The sequence below is a fragment of the Coturnix japonica genome, chromosome 2, assembly GCF_054131305.1.
Source record: "Coturnix japonica strain WE chromosome 2, WE-NBRP24, whole genome shotgun sequence".
Classification (NCBI taxonomy): Eukaryota; Metazoa; Chordata; class Aves; order Galliformes; family Phasianidae; genus Coturnix; species Coturnix japonica.
The window spans coordinates 86,839,159-86,863,886 of record NC_140664.1 but is presented as its reverse complement, the minus strand read 5'-3'; the positions used below and the strand labels follow the sequence as shown (position 1 = coordinate 86,863,886).

General features: G+C 41.7%; 3 protein-coding genes across 18 annotated transcripts in view; 2 read left to right on the top strand and 1 right to left on the bottom strand.

Annotated features, from left to right (window-relative positions):
• MARCHF6 (membrane associated ring-CH-type finger 6) overlaps positions 1–10,004 on the top strand; it is a 36,238-nt gene extending 26,234 nt beyond the window's left edge. For 4 of the 6 annotated variants that reach the window (XM_015854410.3, XM_015854409.3, XM_085537880.1 and 1 more), the window contains exons 20-26: positions 791–860; positions 1,957–2,138; positions 3,172–3,306; positions 4,276–4,365; positions 5,600–5,732; positions 5,952–6,087; positions 7,456–10,004. In XM_015854410.3, the coding sequence (XP_015709896.2) occupies positions 791–860; positions 1,957–2,138; positions 3,172–3,306; positions 4,276–4,365; positions 5,600–5,732; positions 5,952–6,087; positions 7,456–7,546 (837 nt within the window). In that variant the 3' untranslated portion in view covers positions 7,547–10,004. The remainder of the gene's footprint in view (positions 1–790; positions 861–1,956; positions 2,139–3,171; positions 3,307–4,275; positions 4,366–5,599; positions 5,733–5,951; positions 6,088–7,455) is intronic. The other 2 variants (XR_014942831.1, XR_014942830.1) reach the window with 1 other exon arrangement.
• Positions 10,005–10,935: 931 nt separating this feature from the next.
• ROPN1L (rhophilin associated tail protein 1 like) lies at positions 10,936–18,405 on the top strand. 9 transcript variants are annotated; one of them, XM_085537887.1, is made up of 6 exons: positions 10,936–11,075; positions 11,688–11,845; positions 12,858–12,981; positions 13,147–13,308; positions 15,714–15,889; positions 16,702–18,405. In XM_085537887.1, the coding sequence occupies exons 1-6, from the start codon at positions 11,061–11,063 to the stop codon at positions 16,757–16,759; spliced, it is 693 nt and encodes a 230-aa protein (XP_085394013.1). In that variant the 5' UTR covers positions 10,936–11,060; the 3' UTR covers positions 16,760–18,405. The 9 variants fall into 9 exon arrangements, with proteins under 9 accessions (XP_085394013.1, XP_085394014.1, XP_015709898.2 ...); XM_015854412.2 differs by lacking the exon at positions 10,936–11,075 and adding an exon at positions 11,107–11,417; XM_085537891.1 differs by lacking the exon at positions 10,936–11,075 and adding an exon at positions 11,394–11,417 and having other exon boundaries at positions 12,869–12,981.
• On the bottom strand, positions 18,010–21,881 carry SNRNP48 (small nuclear ribonucleoprotein U11/U12 subunit 48). Of its 3 annotated transcripts, none has more exons than XR_014942832.1 (9): positions 21,839–21,881; positions 21,652–21,765; positions 21,507–21,567; positions 21,071–21,145; positions 19,861–20,108; positions 19,233–19,354; positions 19,007–19,122; positions 18,618–18,782; positions 18,010–18,289 (listed from the first exon to the last, which is right to left on the bottom strand). XR_014942832.1 is itself a non-coding variant. In XM_015854450.3 (9 exons), the coding sequence occupies exons 1-9, from the start codon at positions 21,872–21,874 to the stop codon at positions 18,250–18,252; spliced, it is 918 nt and encodes a 305-aa protein (XP_015709936.3). In that variant the 5' UTR covers positions 21,875–21,881; the 3' UTR covers positions 18,010–18,249. The 3 variants fall into 3 exon arrangements, 2 of the variants coding, with proteins under 2 accessions (XP_015709936.3, XP_085394011.1); XM_015854450.3 differs by having other exon boundaries at positions 19,920–20,108; XM_085537885.1 differs by lacking the exon at positions 21,071–21,145 and having other exon boundaries at positions 19,920–20,108.
• Positions 21,882–24,728: the final 2,847 nt, after the last annotated feature.

Below are 24,728 nucleotides of genomic sequence, written 5' to 3'. Positions count from 1 at the left end.
TGACATCTTAAAAATAACTGTGGAAGGGTCTTGTGTTTTGTTCTGCAAGATTTTGCCTACACGTTATTGGAAGTCAAATGGCGAGTCATGTTTTGTATTCTGTATGGTTTGTATATTTTTTTATTTTATTTTCACATGTTAGTATTTGTAAGGTGGAATGATACAAAGATGGTAACTGATATTCAGGAGGTTATTTATAAGGAAAAACCTCACCGATACAGATGCCTTCACTTGGAAATGCTGAGGCAGTCTCCACCAAGGAGCAGTCTCCAAGAGATGCTGCCTTAGTGGTGTTCAGCCCTTAAATGAGGTCTAGAGGAGATGGAGTCAAGCTCCACCCCTTCCAGGAGAACAGCCACATTACTCTCACCTGTGCTCCCACAGCTGACCTGACACTTGCCTCAGCTGATTAATAAAGTCACTGTCTTGCTTATCTGATATACGGAGCTGAAAACCTTTCAAGGTTAATTGAAAGTCATTGTGCTAGTCAGTGCAAAAAATAAGTCTTTTTTTAATGTCATATAACAAAGAACTTTGGTTTTGCTGGGTTCAGATCTTAACTTTATACCGTTGTGACAACTGACAAAAACTCTTAAAAGAAATAAATACTATACACGTGCTACATATATGCTGGGGGTAGGCCTCTTACCTCTGAAAAATAAGTTGGTATTTGAGCAGCAGACAGCAGAAGAGTTTTGGCTTAGCTGCCTCTCTAGGATGATGCATTTTTTATGTGCTTGTTGGCTTAGATTATGTAACTCATATAAGCAATTTGTCTTTCCTCTTTCAGATATTTCTTTTGATCGTTTTCATGTGCATAACATTATTGATCGCCAGTCTTATCTGCCTTACCTTACCAGGTAAGTCTGTTATTGTAAAACTGTAACTAGAAACAACCCAGACAATAATGCTCAATAATGGCAGATGTTTTCAAATCACAGCTTAAAGTTAAAAGAAGAAAACATGGAGAAATCATGTCTCATTTTGAAAGGTACATCATAAAATTATAATAGCCTAAAATTCGTATGATTGGGGTAGTAGTTGTATCTTAAACAAAAGCTCAGTTGAGAAGTGGTCAGTGTTTTCTTTGTTCAGTTGTATGGGGATTATTTGTATTTTGAGACACTCTGTAGTAGAATTGAGAGAAGAACAGAATGATAGTCTTACATTTGCTTTGCCTTTTACAGTAGGAAAACATATATGGGCTGTTACCAGAACTCCACAATCTTCCTTATTTAAATATTCATCAGGTCTCTAGGATATTAGAAAGCGATATATGTCCCACCTTCTAATATGTGTGAATAACTTCTTTTAACCAAATGAAAACTTTCTGTACATGTCCTAAATACTTCAGAACAAATTGGAAGGTGTAAACTTTCTTGAATTTCAAAATCTGGCTGCCTTAGTACTATGTCATTTTTACCTAGTGATCCTAGTGTCAGTATTATCAAGGTATGAGTTCTCAAGTTTTGAAGTGGTTTGAATGTTATTATGTAAAATAATTCCACTGTAACACTAATGAACTGAAACTCCATTTTAAAAAATGAAATGTATCAAATGAGTCTTACTGTTTTGATTGAAGAGCTTGACAGTGAAATAACCCATACATCACTCATAAGATTTTAGTTCAAGCTTATGCACTAATACATTATTCTTGTGAAGTTCTAAAGATTGCTATTTAGGATTTAACAGTGCTTAATGCAGTGTTTTGTTTTGCAGTAGCTCAGGTTACATTGTTGGTGCAATTAAGTTTTAGAGGAAAAAAACCCATGTATTTGACATCATCTCCTCTGCTGTTTATGTAGGGCTTGCACATTTGTGCCTTGTGGATATAGTACCAAAATACTATTGATACTTTGTAGCATTGATAAAAAGATCTATTCATTGTTAATTATTAGCATTCTTCCTTAGTATATAAAAAAATATTACTGTATTTAAAAGTGTTTGTGTTTTCAGTGTTTGCTGGCCGATGGCTGATGTCATTTTGGACGGGAACTGCCAAAATTCATGAATTGTATACAGCTGCTTGTGGTCTTTATGTCTGTTGGCTGACTATCCGAGCAGTGACTGTGCTGGTAGCCTGGATGCCACAGGGTCGTAGAGTGATTTTTCAAAAGGTCAAAGAATGGTCTCTCATGGTGAGTCTTAAGAAATAGCTTTATTGGAGTATCAAGAAAAGTTAGCAAACAAAACTTGTAATTTCGTTTGTTTCTTGCCAGTTTTGCACTGTAACTTGTACTGCATTTTCCCTTTTCAGACTTAGGAAACTTGTGGAGTTTACATTCCTATTGCATGGGCTAACTCTAAGTCTGTAAAACAGTTTAACACAATGTTAAGCAGTCAGTGGAGATGAGTTTGCATAAATATGTTACCTAGGGAGACAAGTGTACGTGTAGACGTGTATATATTCACTTCACAGGAGCAAAGAAAAACTCAGGTGTTGCACTATGTTATCCCATATGCCACGTGTCCTCAGGTATACATAAGTCACTCTGAAAGTAATGCCTCCTTTGCATTTCCGTGGGAACTACAATAGGTGCAAAGGGCATAATAACACTATTTGATAGGGTGAATTTACAGCTACAAACACCATTTTTCAGCAGTCGCCACCATTAGCCATGCAAGAGCCTGCATGCCACACTTGTAAACATCCACACCAGTGGAGGAAACCCACTGTTTCTACTGCTGAAGCACACCACCCACCCCCTCACTGTGCTCACATGCACTATGCACTGTTTGGTCTCCATTCATATTCACCAAGTGTCAGTGTATGTCAGTGGGTGCCATTTCTACACATGGAGGAATTCACTGACACACGTTTGCTTCATCTGCACTTCCATGATGGAAAATGCGTGTAATAAAATGCCATAGGATGATGTTCCTTATCAATAAGAGTTAAATGTGAGATTGTGGTTAAGAATTACATGGATACTAGTAATTGCAGTCATGGCTTTTTCTGGGCAGCCTGTAGAATAGGACTTGATCCTAAAAATTCATACTACATAACTGTCGATGTGGTTGTAATGATTTCTATAGGTGTATATGTATACACGTGCATTAGAAATCTGTAGTGTTTTTTCTCCAACTTTGTCTGCATAGCTTAAGCTATATTTTGAAGTTTAAAAAAAAAAAGTTTCTTAACAACCATGTGAATTGGATGTCTTTTTTTAGATAATGAAGACATTGATAGTGGCAATACTGCTAGCTGGTGTGGTTCCACTTTTGCTTGGTCTTCTGTTTGAGCTGGTCATCGTTGCGCCTTTGAGAGTTCCCTTGGATCAAACACCTCTGTTCTGTCCTTGGCAGGTCAGTTGCTCCCATTCTTATCCTCCTGATCCATTGATCCATTTCTTCACTTAAGATTAAGGGTTTACTTGAGTTCATTGTTTGGCTTTTTTATGTTATATAAGTATACTGTAGAGCTGTTGTTTTAAGTAAACTGTGTCATTTAAGTGGTAGGTGAATACTTTACATACCTTTTTGGAAAGAATTTGTGCAATTGATTCTACAAATTTCTAATTCATGCACATCTTTTAAAAGTTTGGGGTCAAATATACCAAAAGATGTTATTTCCGTTTGGTGGAGCTTCCTCAAAGGAACAGACTAGGTAGACTTGATTCTAAGTTAACAAGGAGCTATAATGATTGGAAATAATTTCCATTTGTCACTGTAAGGTGGAATGATAAAAAGATGGTAACAGATATTCAAAAGGTTATTTATAGGGAAGAACTCACCAATATGAATGCCTTTGCTGGGAAATGCTGAAGCAATCTCCAAGAGATGCTGCCTTAGTGGTGGTCAGCCCTTAAATAAGGTCTAGAGGAGGTGGAATCAAGCTCCACCCCTTCCGGGAGCACAGCTGAGTTACCCTCACCTGTGCTCCCACAGCTGACCCGACACTTGCCACAGCTGATTAATCAGAGGTTCAGGCTGTGATTACCAATTTCCCATACAGTCACAAAAGAGGATTAATTGACTTAGACAAAGACTGTGTGCCTGAACAAACACAGAATGTGCTTCAAAGCAACTTGAACACTGGCTTTTTTTGTAATAGTAGATATTCTATGTAATGTTTTTATCCAGTAGTCTTTTACAAATATATATAATACAGAAAGAATTTAACTTCGCACTAGAAACTGGTAGCAATGTTGTGTCTTTAAATTCCATACAATATAATTGGTTTTATCTTCATTTCTAACAACATACCCTAAAACCTTTCAACAACAAGCTGTTAAAAATTTTGTTAATGCTAACAGTACGCTTTTACAAAACTAGGACTGGGCTCTTGGAGTTCTGCATGCCAAAATAATTGCTGCCATAACTCTCATGGGTCCTCAGTGGTGGCTGAAAACAGTTATTGAACAGGTGAGAGAAAATTGTCTGTGTGAATTATCTGTAGAGTGCATGTTGATGAATGTTCTGTGGGGACTGTCGGAAGATTGAATTAATGCTATAGTAGTTTCAAGAATTGAATAAAACTGGAGTAGTCTTGTAGAATCCCTTTAAACTGTATGGCGTAATCCATTGAGGTACACCTAGCAGTAAAGGAAAATAACCCTCTGAAGTCAAGAAAATGCTGCTTATGGGTATACACAAATTTTTTCAAGTGTGTCTTAGAGCAAGAAACATCATTCTTTCTTCAGATGATTTCATATGTGTACATATACAGTGTCCCACCATGCAAGAACAGAAAATATGCAGAAGAACGTAATTGTGGTAAGAGTGAAGGAGCACTGGAGCAGGTTGCCCAGCAAGGTTGTAGCATCTCCTATGGAGATACTCTAGATCCATCTGGACAGCAACCTGTGCGACCTGCTGTAGGGTACCTACCTTAGCAGAGGGGTTGAACTCAATCTCTTGAGGCTCTTTCTAAGAGCTGTAGAGATTCCCTCATTCATGCATGAATAGATATATCAAATGATGTTTCCTTTCCCCTTCGATCACTAAGTCTGAGTGAGCTGTTCTGAGTAACAGTTTTTTGCACAAGTAATTTTTCCTTGTCTAGAACGTTTTAAGTTCTATCCTTGTCATATCAACAGTGTACCTCTTTCCTTTGTTGGAAAGTAACTTTTCTGCCCTGCACTGAGTTTACTAATGGCTGTTGGTGTGTGTCTTGACCTCAGCACAGAAGGCTTGTTAGATCTATCACTTAATTCCAGTTCTTAAACATTCACTGATCATCCTAGGTTTCTCCCAGGAGAAATGTAGTCTTTGTTCTTGGACTTACTCAATGCATCCTATAGCTGCTTCCATTCTAAATGATCTTCCTGGGCCTGCTTTATACACATGCACTTCTGAATCATCCTTAGAAATTATTGCATCCAGCCTGTGTGACAGAGGCCCTTATATAGCTGTATGTGCTAGCTGATCATAGTTGTTCTCCAGGGAAGTATTGAAATGATTTCCTGGAGTCCTTATAGTGCAGACTAGCCAGCAGTCTTTCCTTTTACAACCATGACCATCATGATTTCTTCAAGCTGGGGACACCATTTGCTTCTCATAAGGAGAGTTCTATGAGAGCTGTTTTTTGTAACTACTACTGTAAGCACAAAAGCATGGCTCTTTTGATTGACCTATTCTACTTCTAACTTGTTCTTAGGTATATGCAAATGGGATTCGCAACATTGATTTACACTTCATAATCTGTAAACTGGCAGCACCAGTGATCTCTGTCCTGTTGCTTTCCCTGTGTGTACCATACATCATAGCTTCTGGTGTTGTACCTTTACTAGGTATGTATAAAATCAGAATACCTGTCTGTCATCTGATGCTTTAGAGCAAGGTAAACTTACCTGTGGAAATAAAACATGAAGCTCTAGCTTATTTTTTTTTTTATATAGCCACTTCTGCCAGCAAATATAAATGCTTAAATATTGTTCTGTCACTGAAGTCTGGAGTTTGGGTACCTTCAGCAATATTAGATTATGTGAGGGTTGTATCTTGTTTTGTAGGAGTTACTGCTGAAATGCAAAACCTCGTTCAGCGTCGGATTTATCCTTTCCTGCTCATGGTGGTGGTTTTGATGGGAATCCTCTCCTTCCAAGTCCGCCAGTTCAAGCGCCTTTATGAACATATTAAGAATGACAAGTGAGTGCATAGTATGTTTTTGGTGGTGGAGCTTTGTTTTGGTTTTGAATTTTCCCACTTTTAATAGCGATAAGTAATGATTATGACCTCAGATTGAATTTAGATGCTGTAGAGACTTAGGGCTAAAATGGATTTTAGGGAGCTTTTTAGACAAATGAACCTTCCGAGGCAGACTTAAACTGCTCTTGATAACTCTCTTACCTGTTGTTGCCTTGTTACCTTGTTTCATGTAAAATATTTCAACATTATATGCAAGTTTTGTGATATTCTGAAGTGTGCAGAACGGGTCAGTTGTTTGGTTATGGTAAAGCAAGAAAAGGAGCAGTGATAAAAGTTTAAAAAGAAATAGGAACTTTCAGGTGAAGAGTCTGTATGAGTTTACACATAGAACCAGCAGGCAAATAGGATGCATGGAATAGAACTTAGATGGCATAAAGTAGGTGTGTGAATCAATGATATAGAGGAGGTAAGCAATTATGTGAAAGGTAAGAAAAAACTGCTAAGCTGATGGGATGGTGAGATGTGAAAACAGTTTAAATAAAGGAATCATACAGCCCTTAGGCATGATGTGATGTAACAGTAGGATATTTTCTCAGCCTCTAGGAAAGGTTGAGCTATAGTGAAAGCTCTTCCTTTGCAGTATCTTTTTATTAGCAGGCTTGTTTTACTTTCAGTTTATGAACTGAACCTGTCAGAACTCTTAAGTGATGCACGTTCTGCATTGAGGCTGATAGTTTATTAAACTTAGAACCTTATTAACACTCAAATTAGGTTTTGTATCAAAGTTGTTGCTGTTGCAGATGTTTTGTTGGTTGAGGGAAATGCTGCAAAAATGTTCACAGAAATATCATTCCATGATGGAGCTGGGTATAGAAGTAATGAAAACATACTCTTCGTGTTCCATATCTTGACTCTGGCTGCTTATGTCTGAATTGTATGACTACCAGGGTTAAGTCTGCAAACCCATAATACCTATATTCCATTGTGCAATACCCTGAAGTAGAGGGTAAAAAATATGAATATGGAGTGTTGAAGACTCTTGGGCTGGGGAGGGTCATGTGTAGAATAACTTTTATTGAAATAAGAAAGCTAGTTCTGCAACAGAGGAGATGGAATGGAATTTATGGTTCAAAACGGTGGCGCAGTGGTAGGAATGCCGCTTTGCAACACCGGAGGCCCGGGTTCGAATCCCCCCTGTGGCGCAAGTGGTAGAAGTGCCGCTCTGCTACACAGGAGGCTCGAATCCTGGGGGTTGGACTTGATGATCTCTAAGGTCCCTTCCAACCCACACGAGACTGTGAGACTATGTGATACTGTAAAACTGTAGTAACTTGAGTTAATTTCTCACTGCTTTTATTATAATTCCAGGTACCTTGTTGGGCAACGACTCGTGAATTATGAACGAAAGTCTGGTAAACAAGGCACATCAACAACTCCACCTCAGTCTTCACAAGAATAAATGGTCATGTTAAACATCTTGACCTTCCCTCTGCCTTTACATGTTTCTTGTTCATAGACTTCTCTTCAGTTTTTGGATATCTCTCCCAATAATACTCTCAGCAGTGTTTCGGCTTTTGTTTGTAGCATCCAGATTGCAGTTAAGGCACTGTTCCTTATCTGCGTTTTCTGGTGTTATCAATACTGTCTGAGGTCTGTATATGTGTAAATAGAAGTATCCTGACACCCTTGGATTAAAAAAGAATGTGCATAGTACATCTTTTAAAAAACAAACAAACAAAAAAAAGTCTATTAATTTATTAAATCTAGTTGTCACTTTATTTTGGACTGTTGTTCTGTTGACAAACAATGTGCCACAAAGCAATAGTGCAAAGAGGCAAGATGTTTTTTATAAAATCTGGAGCTTACTTTACGGTGTTCATAACAGTTCTTATTGTAGTAATATAGTATGATTTCTTCATGAGTGGAAGGGCCACACAGAGGATACGAGAAGTAAACAACTGTCTTACAGTCAGCAGTGAAGTGGCTGTGGTGAGAACGTAATGAACTGTGTATCTTGCTGTCTTTTTTTATTATTTTGTATAACACCAAAGCTGTTGTACATTTTTCTATTGCCTGATTGTTTTTTTCATGTGTCTGAGTTTGTAATATTGTACAGTTACTGTTAAATCAAGAAAATATGTCATTTTTCTGAGAATTCAGATGTACTTGTTGAGGCTCAGCTGGGTTTTTCTCTTTTGCTTTGGGGATTTCTGGGGCTTTGGGAATCAGGATTTCCTGTACTGAAGCAGTAAGTAAAAATTCACTAAAGCTAGGTGATTCTAGGTGATGCATTTAAAGGTACCGAGCAAAATGAGATAGGTTTACCACTTAATCAACAGAAAGTATTCTTCGTGACCCCCAAGTGAAGGGTCGAATCTTATCGATGTGTTTGCACAGAAACAAAGAGCGTAGTGTAAGCAACATTCTGATCTGGTCCTTCATTAAAGAGCTTGAAATCTTTTTTTTTTTTCTTTCCTGTGAGTTACCTAAGTTGCAAACTACTGCATGGGTTTTATTTATACAGTTACACTTCAAGTGTGTTCTTTCAGAATGGGTCAGTGTGAATTTTTCATGGCAGTAATCCTGAGGAAAGCATTCATCAGATAGCATGAATTGCCTGCAGAGAAGGGAAATCTATATGCTACTATATCTGCCATTAAACAGGCAAGGAAAAGTTAACAGGTTTCTTTGCAGGGGCAGTCCAGCAAGAGGCACTAAATCAAGTTTGTGTCGTTTCTGTATGGAGATAAGAGGTTTTTTTGCAGTCATTTTTTTAATATATATCTTTTAAAGAGAATTCACAGAGCTGCAGTGTTTTTCCTAAACCAGATGAGAGAATACAAGTATCCACTGCAGTAATCAGAAAATTGATGAAACAATTAAGTTTGGGACTTAGTACCTTGTCCTTCAGTATTCTGCACTTAACTATATATGTATCTAATTAATACTTGAGCATTTGGCAGGTTTTTAGAGCATGTCATCTCCTTTTATTGATGCTGCATCTCTGATCTATGTGTTTTGAACTGGTTTGGTCCAGACTATGATGGTGGTAGCGCGTATCTTGGTGTCTGGACTCTTATGTTCTGAACACAAACCAAATGTATCAGAACGCATTGAACCTCACTATTGGGAGGTCGGAAACTACTTCTTACAGAGTTACTGTTTTCCTGATAGCTTTTGGAGTGATTAATTAGGATGCTTCCAGTTGAATGAAGTTATGGAGAAGATAGCCAAGATGTTTGTATTTCATTCTCGCTGACTAGAGGCTAATTTGAGTATTCACCCCCAGATATTTTTGATCCGCGTAAGTGTTGCATTTGAATATTTCCAGTGGTGTAAATCCTCGTGGGACAAGGATGTTTTTTCCACAACATTGAATTCATTGCCAACTTACATTCTTATTTTTTGCCAAAAATTCTGGCCTTGGCAAATCTTTCATAAAGAGTTCCCCAAATCTCCAACACTGGCAGCACTGCTGTGCATCGTGCAGAATTTGCAGTAGTGCAATTTGTGTAACTTTGGTGGGTTTTTTATCAAAACCGGTCTTAACATTAAAATTTATTAAGAAAAAGCCATTGTGCTGTTTCTTATTAGTGTTAATTTTGTTAAGTCATGATGTTAACCAAAAAACAAGAAGTCGATCCAGTCATGTAATGTGAACTGTAGCTATTTTAATGTAGCTTACATTATCTGTATTTGCTCTTTGTTAATGAGAACAGGTTTCAAATGAAACTCGAGCTTGCTTTTGCACTACTCTACAGATCACGGATGGGGTGAAGTTTCTGAAACTGTATTGTAAGAGTCCAAAATATCTCATCTCTTTATTTTAAGCATGTTCTAGGAAAGAAGGTTGTGTGTATATATATACATATATATATATATATAATTAAATGATTTCTTTTAATTATTGTTTAAAATTGTTATAGTTTGCCTTGCTGTGCTGTGTGTACTCTCCTGCGATGGAAACTTGATAGTAGGCTTGTCAGTGAGCTGTCTGTTGCTAGGACAGATGACAAGCTGTGTTCGAGTGACTTCCAGAGTCATGATATAGCGTGCAGTGGTTTTGCATTACTCTTTGAGTGGGAGAAGCTGTGTGTGACTTCATTACAGTCTCTGTTGATCTTAAGTAGTGAAGGGGGAGGGATTGGAGTTGTCTACCAGCTTAGCTGCACTGGCTCTGTGGGTACTGAGCGTCTGCTGGTGTTAGTTCTACAGGCCTTTATCCACGAGCTGTCAGATGGCTTTGTAGCTATCTTTTGCCTACTTAACTGCAGCATGGCTTTGACTGTTTTTACACAGAATATTTTTATATTGATTAAAAGTAGTTAAAACTTTACATGTTTTCTCTGACTACCCCTTCTCCACTGGGTAAAGCCTAAGTAATTTGTTTATGTTCTGAGGGCCCTCTGGTGCCTGTAACTATTTTGCCAGCTGTTTTCTCAGTAGGATGCAAACTCCAGCCCCGATTGCAGCACTTTGCATCATTTCTCAGTAGGGCGCATTCCTCCCTTGCTCTCCCTTCCCTATGCTTGAGCAAAGGTCCTCATAAAAGTGTTCACAGCAGCCCTGTTATTCTTCAGAGAATTCAGTGAAAAGCCCTTTCCTGCACAACACAGATGGCAGTGGTTTGTTGATCTTGCTGCCTAGCAGGCTGATCAGCACAGCTTTTTCTTCTACTTCACTGTCTGTCCATTTGTTTGTACCTCTACTGTAAGTTTCCTGTGACCGGGCCCATGTTCTTGTTAGGTTTGCCTTATGTTGGGGGTTGGACTCGATGATCTCTTAAGGTCCCTTCCAACCCGCATGAGACTGTGAGACTGTGATGCTGTGATGTATAGGTGCTGTATGGTCTGAGCAACGGCTCGGATTCCCAGAAGAAATGATGAAATAATAAATACATGAAACAGGGAACTGAATTCTTATAATAAAGTTTAAATAAAGAACAGAAGCTGTCTTCAAAAACAAACAAGGAGATGAACTTTGACAAGGTAAGTGAGAGCTCTTTTCCTCTGATACCTCATGCCTGACTGGTGGCCAGTGCCAAACGGGCATGGTTTAGGTTAGATTTTAGAAGGGAGTTTTTCACACAGAGGATGGTGACGCACTGGAACAGGATGCCCAAGGGGGCTGTGGGTGCCCCATCCCTGCAGGCATTCAAGGCCAGGCTAGATGTGGCTTTCGGCCTCCTCACAAACGAGGCTAAACACGGGTTAAACACGGGCTCTGCACCCGCGGCTGAGCGAGGCGGGCCGCAAACCGCCGTCCCATCCGCCCGCCCCCTCAGCCGTCACGGTGCGCTCGTTGCCGGGGCAGCGGCGGCGCAAACAAAGGTGAGGCGGGGCTGAGCGGCTTCCTCGAGCTGGGGGAGATGCGGCGGCTGCATTAATCTTGAGGAAGATCAAGACTTAGCAAAAGGCAGCTGCTGACAGCAGTAGTCTGGGCTTAGAGCTGTGGTTGGGCTCCATCTGCAGGCTTTTGCTTGGTATCAAGATTAAGGTTCTCTGGTAGGCTCAGTAAGAAAGGGGGCAGTTTGGGTGTAAACATTGTGCGGGCAGTTTTTTGTTGTCATCCTACATCTGTTTTATTGTTAATCCCTTCAGGTCCGCGTAACTGAACTTGAGAAGACCATGCCTCTTCCAGACACCCTGTTCTGTGCTCAGCAGATCCAAATCCCCCCTGTGCTACCAGACATTATCAAACAGTTCACCAAAGCTGCTATTAGGACTCAGCCTCATGATGTTTTGCAGTGGTCAGCTGCGTAAGTATGGCATCCTCATAACCATGTAGCACTGTCAGCACAGAACCACAAAGACCCAATGCTTCTGTTGATTGTATACAGCAGTGTTGCATTCTTCAGTGTATAACACAACCTGTTGGCCTTTTAGTTTAAAGATTTCATATCAAATTTTTCAGTAAAAAAAAGACAGGGATCTCTTGGAAAGAGTCCAGCGGAGGGCCACTAAGATGGTGAAGGGCCTGGAGCATCTCCCCTATGAGGAGAGACTTAGGGAACTGGGTCTGTTTAGCCTTGAGAAAAGAGGCTGAGAGGGGATTTGATCCAGGTTTATAAATACCTGAGGTGTGGAAGCCATAGTGGTGAGGCTGGTCTCTTTACAGTAGTGCGTGGGGACAGGACTAGGGGTAATGGGATGAAAGTACAGCATAGGAAGTTCCGCACAAATGTGCACAAGAACTTCTTTACGGTGAGGGTGACGGAGCACTGGAACAGGCTGCCCAGGGAGGTGGTGGAGTCTCCTTCTCTGGAGATATTCAAGACCCGCCTGGACGCCTACCTGTGTGACGTGGTGTAGGGAACCTGCTTTGGCAGGGGGTTGGACTCGATGATCTCTGGAGGTCCCTTCCAACCCCTACAATGCTGTGATTCTGTGAATTCTCTTTCTACACTGTCCTTGAATTTTATTTTGGAGTGTGTAGACCTGCAGACAAAATGGTTATGTGAGCATTGCAGTATATTACCAGTTGTGCTTCACAGGTAGCATGTGGGAGGAACGCTAAATAAATCAGCTAAATAAATTGGAAAGGTACTCATCAATCTAATGGGAAAAGACTGTGCTTCAGTTGTGCGAGCATACTCTTGGTGTTAATAAATTTATTTCTGCCTTTATCAAAATAAGTTAAACTACTCATAAATTATTACAGTATGATAAAAAGGAGTATGTGATGTCTAGAAACTGTCTTCCACTGAAAAGAAAGGCGTAGTGTTTAATCATCCTAGGTACTGGAGTGCCTTGCTGTTCCCATTCACTCAGGTACTTTACAGCACTGTCCAAAGGCGAGCCCCTTCCAGTGAAGGAGAGACTTGAAACACCTTCAGCAAAACAGAAGATGGATGCTGGTTTGACCCCGGGACTCCTTAAAGTCTTGCACAAACAGGTACAACCAGACATTTAGCAAATGTGTGTGTTTGTCTTAGACAGAAAACATGTCAGATGATTAGTAGATGACTGTCAAAAATTTGATGCGTTTTGGGAAGGGTTGTTTTTCTTAGTTTCATTCTTTTTCAGCGTTCTTATTGCGGCACTGTAATTGTATTTACAGCTTTCCGCTAAAGGCACTGTAAGTGTTGCAGAGCTGAAGGAAAAATGGAAAGACTTGTGCCTGCCAGAGGAGCAGCTGGAAGCTATCCTGGAGTTGGACACCTTTGATGAAGAGGTGGAGTGGATGAAGATTCTGGCACTCGGGTGCAGCGTGCTTGGTGAGGTATGTCCGCAGAATCAGAACTGTTGTGATTTGGAAGGAACCTTTGAAGTTCATTTACTCCAACTCCCTTGCAATGAACAGGAGCACCTACAGCTAGATCAGGTGCTCCGAGCCTCCTCCAGCCTAACATTCACAGCAGGAACCTTCCTGGCTGGCCACTAATGATAATGTATGATGATTACAGGTTGTTTTGGAAGGAGAGCTTAAGCAGTAAGGGCTTATCCTCATGCTTACTGGGATGTGGCGGTAGGACAGTAGGCATGTCCACTGGCAGCTCAACCAAGGCAATAGAGGAACAATGCTTATGGCATCAGTGTAATAGACTAAAGAGAAGAGCTGGAGGGAGAAATTAAAACATCAGTTTCTAATTGTGTAGCCAATTACATTTTCACAGAAGCAGTTAATGTTACTAAATCTACATTTAATTCTTCTAATATCAGTAATAAAGTCTCAGCAGAGTGCTGTAAATGAATTGTTATGAAATACTCACACTAAGCTGATGTTCCTGTGAAGTATAAAATTAGAAGACTGCAGAAGGGGTACTAAGAAGAAAACAGATGCCCAGTAGTGTTTTGAGAATGTTGTGTTATTGAAAAGCAGTGGAATCTCCTTCTCTGGAGATATTCAAGACCCACCTGGACGCCTACCTGTGTGACGTGGTGTAGGGAGCCTGCTTTGGCAGGGGGGTTGGACTCGATGATCTCTAGAGGTCCCTTCCAACCCCTACAATTCTGTGATTCTGTGATGTTGGTTGACCCAGTCTGGCCATGCAGTTGTACTTGTCCACCTGAAGGGCGTATTTCTTGATTCCAGCCCCGCCCAGAAATGGATTTGGTGATTTCTTTTACTTCACTTAAAAAAAAAGTAGTAGTAGTAACAACAGCAATGTTACTTAAAAACAAAACAGAACAAAAACCACCAGATGACAAGAAAACAACCGAAACAAAAAAGCAGTCCCAGGAGCCTTGTTCTGATGGAGCTGAACAACCTGAATTTACTTCCTTTATCCATCCTTTCAGATATTAAAATGATTTGATTTTATCTCTGCACGATGAAAACCTGAACTTCAGCTTAAACCAGAAAGGCTTACAAATTGTTACATTCTTTTCTTCCAGTTTTAGTTTACATTCCTGAATATATATTTGTAAAGTCATTGCTTGCCTATTGATGAAGAAGTTAAGATAAATTTTGAAGAAATTCTTAACAAAAATATGACTTCTTGGGTTAACAAAAGTCTTTTTCTTTGTGTGTTTTTGGGTTTTTTTTGCTTTCTTTTTTGCGGGGGTTGAGGAAGGTAAGTTTTTAATAGCATCCAACCAGCCTTTGATTCAATCAAATTTCATGCCTGATTTTTCCACATGTCCCTTAATAGCCTGGGATGGATAGGGTACTGGATTACAGGCACCACGTGGAATAAAGCATTTTTTAAAGCATGCTTTGAGCTAACACTTAGAGGCATGTTTTTGTTCAACAGAGAACTTGGACACTTTTTGTATTCTTTTTGCTTCAGGGTTTTTTCCACTATTAAAGTGGAGCTTGCATACAAAGAGGGAAAATAATAAATATTATAATTCCTAAGATTTAACATGGAACTGTTGCATTTTTTTGTTTGTTTGTTTTAGATTTGTCTATCAATCTTAACTGTCACTGCAAACCCATTTAGACCCATGAGCTCATATATACACGTAGACAGATAGCGAGGTTTGAGCTGTTGAGCGTTTTGGATACAGCTCAGACAACTTGGTGCAATCTTTCAACATTACAAAGTTGTGGTATTTTTTTTTACTCCTGTTTATTACTTGAACTATATTATTGTTTTGCTTTCACAACCTGCACTGTTTGATAAATCATAGAATCACCAAGACTGGAAAAGACCTCTAAGATCATCCAGTGCAACCGTGTACCTACCCACCTACCACCAGTATTTCCCGCTAAACCATGTCCCTCAGTACAACATCTAAGCATTCCTTGAACACCTCCAGGGATGGTGACTCCACCACCTTCCTGGGCAGCCCATTCCAGTGCCTGCCCACTCTCTGAGAAGAAAACTTTTCCTAATGTCCAACCTGTTATCTCCCCTTGTGCAACCTGAGACCATTCACTCTAGTCCTGTCACTAGTTATATGAAGAGGCTGATTTCCACCTCACCACAAGCTCTTTTCAGGTAGTTATAGAGAGCATTAGGGTCACCCCTTGAGCCTCCTCTTCTCCAGAATGAACAATTCCAGCTTCCTTAGCCTCCTCATAAAGCTAGAAATTTGATACTGAGAGCTAGGTAATAATGATAAAGTCTTCATTTCATTTTCACTCATTTTCTGTGGCTTGCAGTCTGCATTTTGTCATGATATACAAAAGATGTTAACGGCTCTGATACTGTTCTCATTCCTTCCTTCAACCCCTTCCAGTCCTTGCTGAGTTCAATGAAATATGCCTGCGAAATTTTAACAGAGGACCCAGAAGGTGGAGCAGCTCGTATTCCCTATGAAATGTTCTCATTCCTTTACTGCTATTTGGCAAGTATCGATGGAGACATACCAGCTGAGGAAATCAAATCTTTCCTCCAAAAGATTAAAGAAGACGCGTAAGTAAAAGTTCAGGCATCAATTTTAAGTTACATGTTATCTCTGGATTCTCCACAGACCTCTAATTTTAGATGAGTCATCTGTCTTTGCTTGGGGTGCATCCATGATAGGAGTAAAGGTTGACTCAGGTTATATCAAAAGCATACATAGTTATTTCCTGTAAGTGGAAAACCTTGGGGCTTTGAACTGTGAAATGATAAACTGTTATTTAGCCATCTCTGAAATGTTAAAGTCGCTATCTAGTGATGTAGCTTTCCCCTTAGGAAGCAATTATATACAGCTTTGTATCATCTGTGCACTACTGGTAGTGGAGCTATCAGCATCTTATGGGCTGCTCTTGGGACAAGGATCGTAAACAGGAGAGAAACTGGGAGCTCGCACTTGAAGCCTGTGAACTTTCTGTTGTGTTTCTCCCCATGTTAGCTCTGCCTGGAAATTATGTGGGGGAATATGTAGTTTCTTCTTAAATAGTTCAGCTCTCCAGTTGTCATAGTATGAGATGGATATGGTAAACTGTTGTTCTTGGAATGCTCTTTGTGTTGGTTGCCTCCAGTGGATATAAAAGACAAAGCCTACTCATACTCCCACCTGAATTCATCCCGTTTTGGTTTTCATATCACATCAGGAACGCACAAGCACAGAAATGAACAATTTTCTTTCTCATCAATTACCAGAATGATTTCTAATTAGAATCATTTTTTAATAACAGAACTCTCAATTAATGTAACCCTCAACTGTATCTTACCCCACATACTACAGTTTATCACCTTGAAGTGTTGTTCTAAGATATTTGGTTCCTATTCCTTTCCAGTGACCGACAAAATGGCATGGTACTGCTCAGAAACTTCCAGAGCCAGTCCTCATCATAGTTCTGATCAAGTCAACTCTTCAGCAGCAGACGGAGGTGGAAAAAATGAAGAAGTCAGTACAATACACAAAGAACCTCTACTCCAGCACACCTTTCCCTTTATATTTCATTCTTGAAATTGTCCTTTATCAGAGTGAACTGAATATGTAGTTATGTTGTTTTTTTTCACCTCTGAAATATTGATGCTCACAGCTTGGGAGTGGTACTTTCACTGATTTGTTTATACTGAATCAAATGTATTTCATGAATCTTTCTACCTAGACTTTATAAATAGAAAACTAAATTTAGAGAAGACTGGATGGGTGCAACTTAACCAGTCCATTTCTTAAGTAAAGTAACAATTTTCTTCCTGTTTTTAACTCTTAAAAAGCACAGCTTGTCTTTTGACTGCCTTGTCTGCATAAACAAACTCTATAAAACATGGTTTTGCCAAGCACTGCTCAAAGACCATGAAGAACCCTGTAGCCAAGACAGTAAAAAAAAAATCAACTAGATTAATGACAATAGTTTCATCTAGTTTAATCTCTAATTTGGATTTCTTCTCATCATCATCATCATAGAATGGCCTGGGTTGAAAAGGACCACGATGATCATCTGGTTTCAACCCCCTGCTATATGCAGGGTCACCAGCTACCAGACCAGGCTGCCCAGAGCCACATCCAGCCTGGCCTTGAATGCCTCCAGGGATGGGGCATCCACAACCTTCTTGGGTAACCTGTTCCAGTGTGTCACCACCCCTGTGTGAAAAACTTCCTCCTAATATCTCAACTAAACCTCCCCTCTCTCAGTTTAAAACCATTCCCCCTTGTCCTATCACTGTCCACCCTCATAAACAGCCATTCCCCTTCCTGTTTATATGCTCCATCTCTACATTAGCAGAGCTCTTCAGGATGTCTGTCACCACCATTGTCAGCTTGACGTTGATCCTAAATTTCTTTAAGCACAACCTTTGGTAAGCTGCAAGCTGCAGCTGAAGGTAAAGGCCTTTTGGAGAACTCTAAAATCTGCCCTCTCACCTTCCACGCATGCCATAAGGTGACAATAAGTGCCGCCTTTCTGGGACGCTATTCTCAGAGGTGTCAGGTGGTAGAGAACAGGCGAACTACCTTCATCCCTTTCCATCTGTAATCGATCCTGCTGCTCCAGGGCTAAGCCATATCCACCTTTAGATACTACCCATGGGCTAGGACAATAAACTAATACAGCCTGTCTCAGATTCCATTAGCCTCTGTTAAATCAAACACAAAAGGCTAAAAAATCACTATAATTTATTAATAGATACATAAATCTTATACATTTGTACATTTTCTGAGGTACACTGCTTCCATCCTGCCAACCCCTGAACGCCATCTGATTTTCTCTCTGAATACAGCTGTGAGGCAGCACCAGCATTATGTTCACAGCATTACCGCCTCTGGCATAACAGCAGTTACAATACATCCTGTGCAAGTAATTCTTTGAACAAACAAAAACTCATTATTGTTCTTGGTTCTATTTCCTTCTTTTATGGCTGTGATACTTGTCTTCTTCCCTGAAACAAGAAAACAAACACCATTGTGTGTCGTTAATGGAATCTGAAGGAATAAAAGTACCTGGAAAAAGAAAGCTCTCATTAAATGTAATCATATCCTTTTCTAAGGAAAGAAAGTCAGTCTCATAGTGGTGAAATTAACAATGCGACTGATTACATCCCAGCACAAACTATCCCCATGGGATATGTCAAGATAAGCAGCCTCAGACAGCGTTGTATTAATCCTGTAACATTGTTTGAAGCATCAACCTTTTAGCTGTGATAAGTTCTGAACTCTGTATCACAGCGACTTCCATTTAGGCACCGGCTTGATGCTATTTCATCTCACCTTTCTCTTTTCCTCCGAGAATCTCTGTCTTTCCCTCTGTCTCGACTCCTTTTTCTTTTGCTTGGACTCCTGCTGCTCTCTCGCCTATGCCTGGTGCGTTCAGCATCCTTTGAGCTTCCTCCAGACTGCCTCGAGTCCACCGAAGCTGACCGCCTGTCTTCCTTTCTGAGAGAACAAAACCAAAACCAGTACTGATGTTACTCAGTAATTTCACAGTCATTAGCTTTTCAGTATCAGTTCTGTAATAAAATGACCTAACAGTGTAAGAAAGAAGACATCCTACTAAGCCACTTCCTCTTGAAAAACAAACCATTACAGGCCCTCAGGCTGCTGCTGTCCAGGCAGAAATAGCAATTCCTCTGAATGCTGCAATGTCAACTGTGACGTACCTTCCTGAAGGTTTTGACTTTCCCCCTTCACACATCTCTGCATTATCCAACCTATTCTCTTCCTGCCAGTGGTTGCTGAGTTCCTCCATATGTACACCAATCACCTCCCGAATCACCTCAAGGGGAAAGAAAGATATCAACAAACAAACAACAACAAAGCAGCATGTCACTGTATACTTGGTAAAGAAAAGCATTTCAGCTCACAGCGTTCTCTTGAGCTGCTTACCTCAGTGTAAGACTTCTTCGTTATATGAACGTTCTTAGCCCTGTATGACTGTCGTCGCCTTTTATAGTCTCGCATTTCAGCCAGAATTTCCAGATGGGACTTTGGACCTTTCTGACTGTCATCTAACAAAGAATTTGAAGTAAAACAAATGAGTATTAGCACAGTATTAGTGCCTCCAGGTATACAAGTCTGCTGCTTTACTACTAAAGTGTCTGAAAAACAAATACATTGGTTGCTCCTGAAGGTTCTCCCATGCTGAAGAGCTATTATGAATTTCACACAAGCTTCCTCCCCAGCCTTCTTGCTGTCTATACAAGACTAAAAAGACAACATTCAAACATTATTATGTGATCTTAGTCTCCTAACAGTAATCCAAATCAGCGTACAGGCTTGCAGTTTGGTCAGACCTCTACAAAACACAGGCTGCGTCTTCAAAGCCACTATAGATTAAGACACAGCAGCTGAGATGGCCAAGTCTCAGCCGGAACTATCAGCACAAAGGATACCAGTCTACCATTTCCTGATGCCAGAATGTCGTGGCAGTCTTTAAAAGTTAAACGTTTTCCCACAATAAACAAAAAAAGCCACAACAAAACACAGTTCAGGCTGGCTTTCACCAAAACCTCACCTATTGATAGGAAGTTAAAGCTCCGAGCAATAAACTCAACAGTAAATCACTTCTCAAACCTTGAGTGATCTTGGCTGCTAAATCCACAAAGAGGTCGCTGTCATTTTCTGTGATATGTGACCTGGACCTCTGCTTCTTTGTTTCCTCAACAACGTAATCATAAAGAGCGAGACGGTCAGCTTGAGTCAGGTCACACGTGAAACGTTTGTGATTCTGAGGAACTTCTACAGGCAGTGATGAATAGGATCCTGGAATTTGAACAGCACTGTTATTAATAAAACGGCATAATTACACAGGGAGACGCTAAGAAGCTCAGCAATGCAGTGAACGTCTACACTGTGTTCATCCTTCTCTTACACATCTGTAGGGATTTCAGTCCTTAAGTTGAAAGGGCAGGACGAGAACTTTATATACTATTCCTACAGGATCACAGAAACCCAGAAACATGCCCTAATAGTTACATGCTTGTGATCTTACAATGATCTCCAGCCCTATTACACAAACTACAGTTACATCTTTTTCCCTTTGTCTCTACTGCCAAAGACTTCCAATGAAGCAAATCATTTCAAGTCAGCGCATCTTGGAAGAGGCCAAAACACCATAATAAAAACCACTCCATACAGTTTTAGTGTTATCTTCATAGAAATGCAAAACTAGTGAAAACTAGAAGGCAAACACTGGCATCTGGTGGCTCACTGATGTATTCATGTGATGCGCCTCTTTATAGGCTTAACAGATTCTCCTCTACTTGGCTACAATTGTATTGAATTAGTGAATTATCACTTGTTTCCATAGCAAAAGGCACCTGACATGCTATAAAAGCCCAGTGCCGATCACACAAAGGCTTTGCTTTGTGAAAGAAGCAAGAAGGCGAAAATCCATGCCAGAGCAAGCGCTGCTGTATCTGAATGTCAGGTCGGGAAAGTACAACAAAGCTCCTGTAGGTGGCCCTATTTTTCTACTCTATCTCAGCTCTCCAAGAGAAGTGCAAATTGGTCTTAACTTGCTCTACCGTCACAAGGCCTGCTATAAAACAAGACAAAGAAACGTGCTGAGACCAGCAGTAAAGAACTGTATAGTATTTGTGGATATTGAGCAAAACAAATAAATAAATGAAGATTTCTCACAGTAATTGTAATTCAAAAGGGGAAATCAAGCAGCTCTCCACAGAACAGCTGAAAAGCTGTTTCCCCACCTGGATACCACTTACCTTCAGTGTAGCCTATGCCTTCTTTGGCACTCTGAGCTCTAGCTTGCTGAACTATGTGAAACTGTAGATCTTTATCTGCAGACAGAGAAAACAAAGTATCACACAGAACTTTTAAATCCTCACCAGTACCATTAAGAGTGCTGCTACCTCCAAACTCAAGGCAGAGTTTTTAATGACAGTGATTACTGATGGCAGGGCAGCACAGTATACTACGGCGAGGACTCAGGTTCTTCCACACAAGGGCTGCTCTACACAGGCCCATAGTTGTGCTTTGCAGGGGCAAGGATGGTGTGTTAACACCTGTTAAGGCTGCCCAGAGGCTCAGAGGTGTCTGGAGATGGGCACAGGCACCCTGCTGTGGGTGAACCCACAGTTCCCTACCACCCTCAGTCATGCAGTGATTCCACCTCCACACAGTGCCCAGCCACATACTTACCCATTGCAACGGTGGGCACCTTCAGGTTCTCATAGAAGAAGCGGGAGTCATACATCTCAGCCTGCGGGACACGGTAGCCCAGTCATAAAACCTTTCGAGCCGCAGGGGACTCTTACAGGTTATCCAGCCTAACTCCCCATCCCACCTGCTCCTCGGCGGAGTAGCCCATCTTGCGGAGGCGGCAGGACGCCGCATGCCTCTCCAACGACGCCCGCGGCACACGGTGATGGGCGTCGTAGGGGCAGGACACCCGATCCACCTGCGGCAGGACACGCGTTAGCCATCCGTGACCCCCAGGCCGCCCGCTAACCCTCAGCGGGCAGCGCCATTACCTGATCCTCCAGCCACACAGCGCAGGAAGCCGCCATCGCTACTGAGGGCGGGACAGCCGCAGGAAGCGGAAGAAGGCGACGCCGCCATCTTTACTCCGGGAGAGCAGTTAGGTCGTAGGGTGCCATCTTGTGGGGCGCTGTCAGGCCGGCTCTGAGGGGCGGTAGAGATGGAGGAGGGGTGGGGAGCCGAGCAGCTGAGTGTCCTTAAGGCGCTCTGAGGGGATCTGGCTGTTTCTGAAAGGTCCTTCCCTCAGACAGCGCGGGTCAAGGAGAGAACAACCATCCTTCTTTACTAGGAGAGTGGTTAGGCCCTGGAACAGGCTGCCCAGGGAGGTTGTGGATGCCCCGTCCTTTGAGGTGTTCAAGACCAGGTTGGACAGGGCCCTGGGCAACCTGATCTAGTAAATGTGTATGTTTGGTGCCCTGCTAGGCAGGGGGGTTGGAACTACATGATCCTTGAGGTCCCTTCCAACCCGGGTCATTCTGTGATCCTAAAGAACAAATCTATCACAAAATCTATTTGTGCCTTTCTATTTCTGCCGCTACTCGTGAGGAGGGGGACGAATCGGTCTAACAAGGCGGGGCGGAGGAAGCATGACAGATGTAGCTGCCAGAATGGCCCCTGTACATCTGCTTCCGTTAGCAGATTACAGCCATTTCTCTCCTGCGCAGGGAATTTGAGACTCAGCTGGGATTTTAGCCCTCTGAGGGATTTGCTGGCTCTCCCTGTGTTTGCCTGAGGATCTCAGACTTCACACAATAAAGAATACCGAGAGCCGAAGGCTCCCCATTTGCCTTTGCAATTTCATCTGTGCTGTAGTAGGGCTATGCTCAACAGAATACCAAAGTATTCTATGGTAGCTTGATAGAATGAAGCAATTTTTTATTTCAGATTAGCAAGTTTTGTTTTGCTTGACTAAATTACAACATTATGAGTGATTCAAAATAATACGTGTTTTCCCAAAAGATTCCTGGGATCACCCTCGTGGTGTCCCTTTATTTATTTGTTCCATTTCTGGCCTTTATGGATTTAGGGAAATCCCTGAGAAAGAAACCATGGGGGTGGTTCTTCTTTGCAGAGTTCAGGGAGAAAAAGTTGAGTCAAGCCTCATTTCCTGTGCTACAGTAAATCCAGTTATGCGATGCACAGACACAGTGAGGCCTGGAACAACACAGGGCTAAGACTAAGCCCCTGAAATAGGTTTACAAGACAATTGAGGACAACAGGTGAACCAAGGCCTTTGTAGCAGGGTGCTCTGAAGCAGCCCCAGTACCCAGCAAGTCAGTGTGCAGCTCAAGAGGGATCCTTGTGCTACACCCTTCTGCCATAATGCACCATTGAGCTTAAGACATTTCAACCCTCGTGGTCCTTTCTGAGGAGGAGAGAGGAAATAACACAGCTGCATTTCCCAGTGTGGAACAGCTTCTCAGAAGGGGGGAGGGTGTGAATACAGTCTGTCTCCCTTGCAGTGCAAAGTGCTGAGTGTGCTGGTATTCTGGGGCTTCTCTTGGAGCTTTTTCTGGGCAATATGGATCTCCTGAGGAAGACTCTGTGGGAATCAGCCCCAAAAATCCTCACAGCACAGCAGAACAATCTGAAACTGGGGGGATAAGCAGAAGGCACAAGAGAGAAATAGTGCATACATTATAGCAACATAAAGATACCACACTCAAGATCTGTAGGACAGGCTCAGTTGAATCAGCCTTGTTATCTGCAGGGACATGAGGTAAATTTCTCTAGGGCATGGGAGTCAAATCACAGAAATATTCTTCATGGCATAAGCAGACACTTCAAGATTCCCCCGGCCAGAGCCTTTACCAGAGTTTAACTTCTATCATTTGCTGTGTGAGTTCCGGTTTTGTTGCCCCTCTCTGTCACCCCAGTCCCTGGTGTGGGGCAGTGTAGGTGCTAATGGGGACTAAGGAAGTCAGAGATTGCTCTCAGGCCTCGTTAGTTCCTCTGCCAAGGAAATGCCATTGGTTTATCCATCCAGCAGTGTACTGGTCAGGGCCTGCTACAGGGCCTTGACTTACCATTTTTCTATCTTAGTCCGGTTGATGATTAAAGCCTAAGGTACATTTTATAAACTGCACTACACTGAACGTTTCCAAATAGATTTACAGGTTGCCACTCTAACATCTGTTAATGTCTTATCGATTCCTCCTTGTGATCTCTTGCAGAGGCATCAGATTTAGGTCAGAGTATCAGATCGGTACGATCCTGATCTCTGAAGATAAATTGAAAACTCGGTGTTCCACCCCCCCATGTTAGACAGAAAGCATCCTTCTGTTATAAGCCTGGACACACACTGTTACATGTGCCTTACTGCCACCCTGCTTCACTTTCCACAGTAACAGCAACAAAGGCTAATGGATCACATATTTAATTTGTTATTTGGCTGAAAGGTGTTACCCAAATATAAGAGCACAGTCTGTTTCCCTCCCTCTGTGCGTGTACCTAACCCTGCAGCAACAGATAGCTGCTGCTCTGTGTGTTGCTGTCGCAGCTTTACGCCAGGCCTTTGCACCTGGGTCACTGCTGGCTGTGCAATGACGCTGCCCTCCCTTTGCACCACCCGTGACCTGCACGGCACCTTGTGCCATGGACTGAGCCAACTGGAGCCCTGCCACCCTCCTGCAAGCTGCACGGGGCTGGCAGGCAGTGGCTGGGCACCTGCAGGTAGAGCCGCACGCCTCCACCACAGCTGCTGGCTTGTTCTTTAGGATTGCCTTGAAAACATGGCCTCTCTTTTTCAGTTTTATAATGAGCTTCGTATTCAGGGTGTGGATTTGCAAGTGCTGCCTACCAGTCTCCTTCTCCTTGCAGGAGGATTAACTCGGTGGATTACAGATGCCCTCTGAAGAGGCTGGCATACGCTTAGATAGTCAC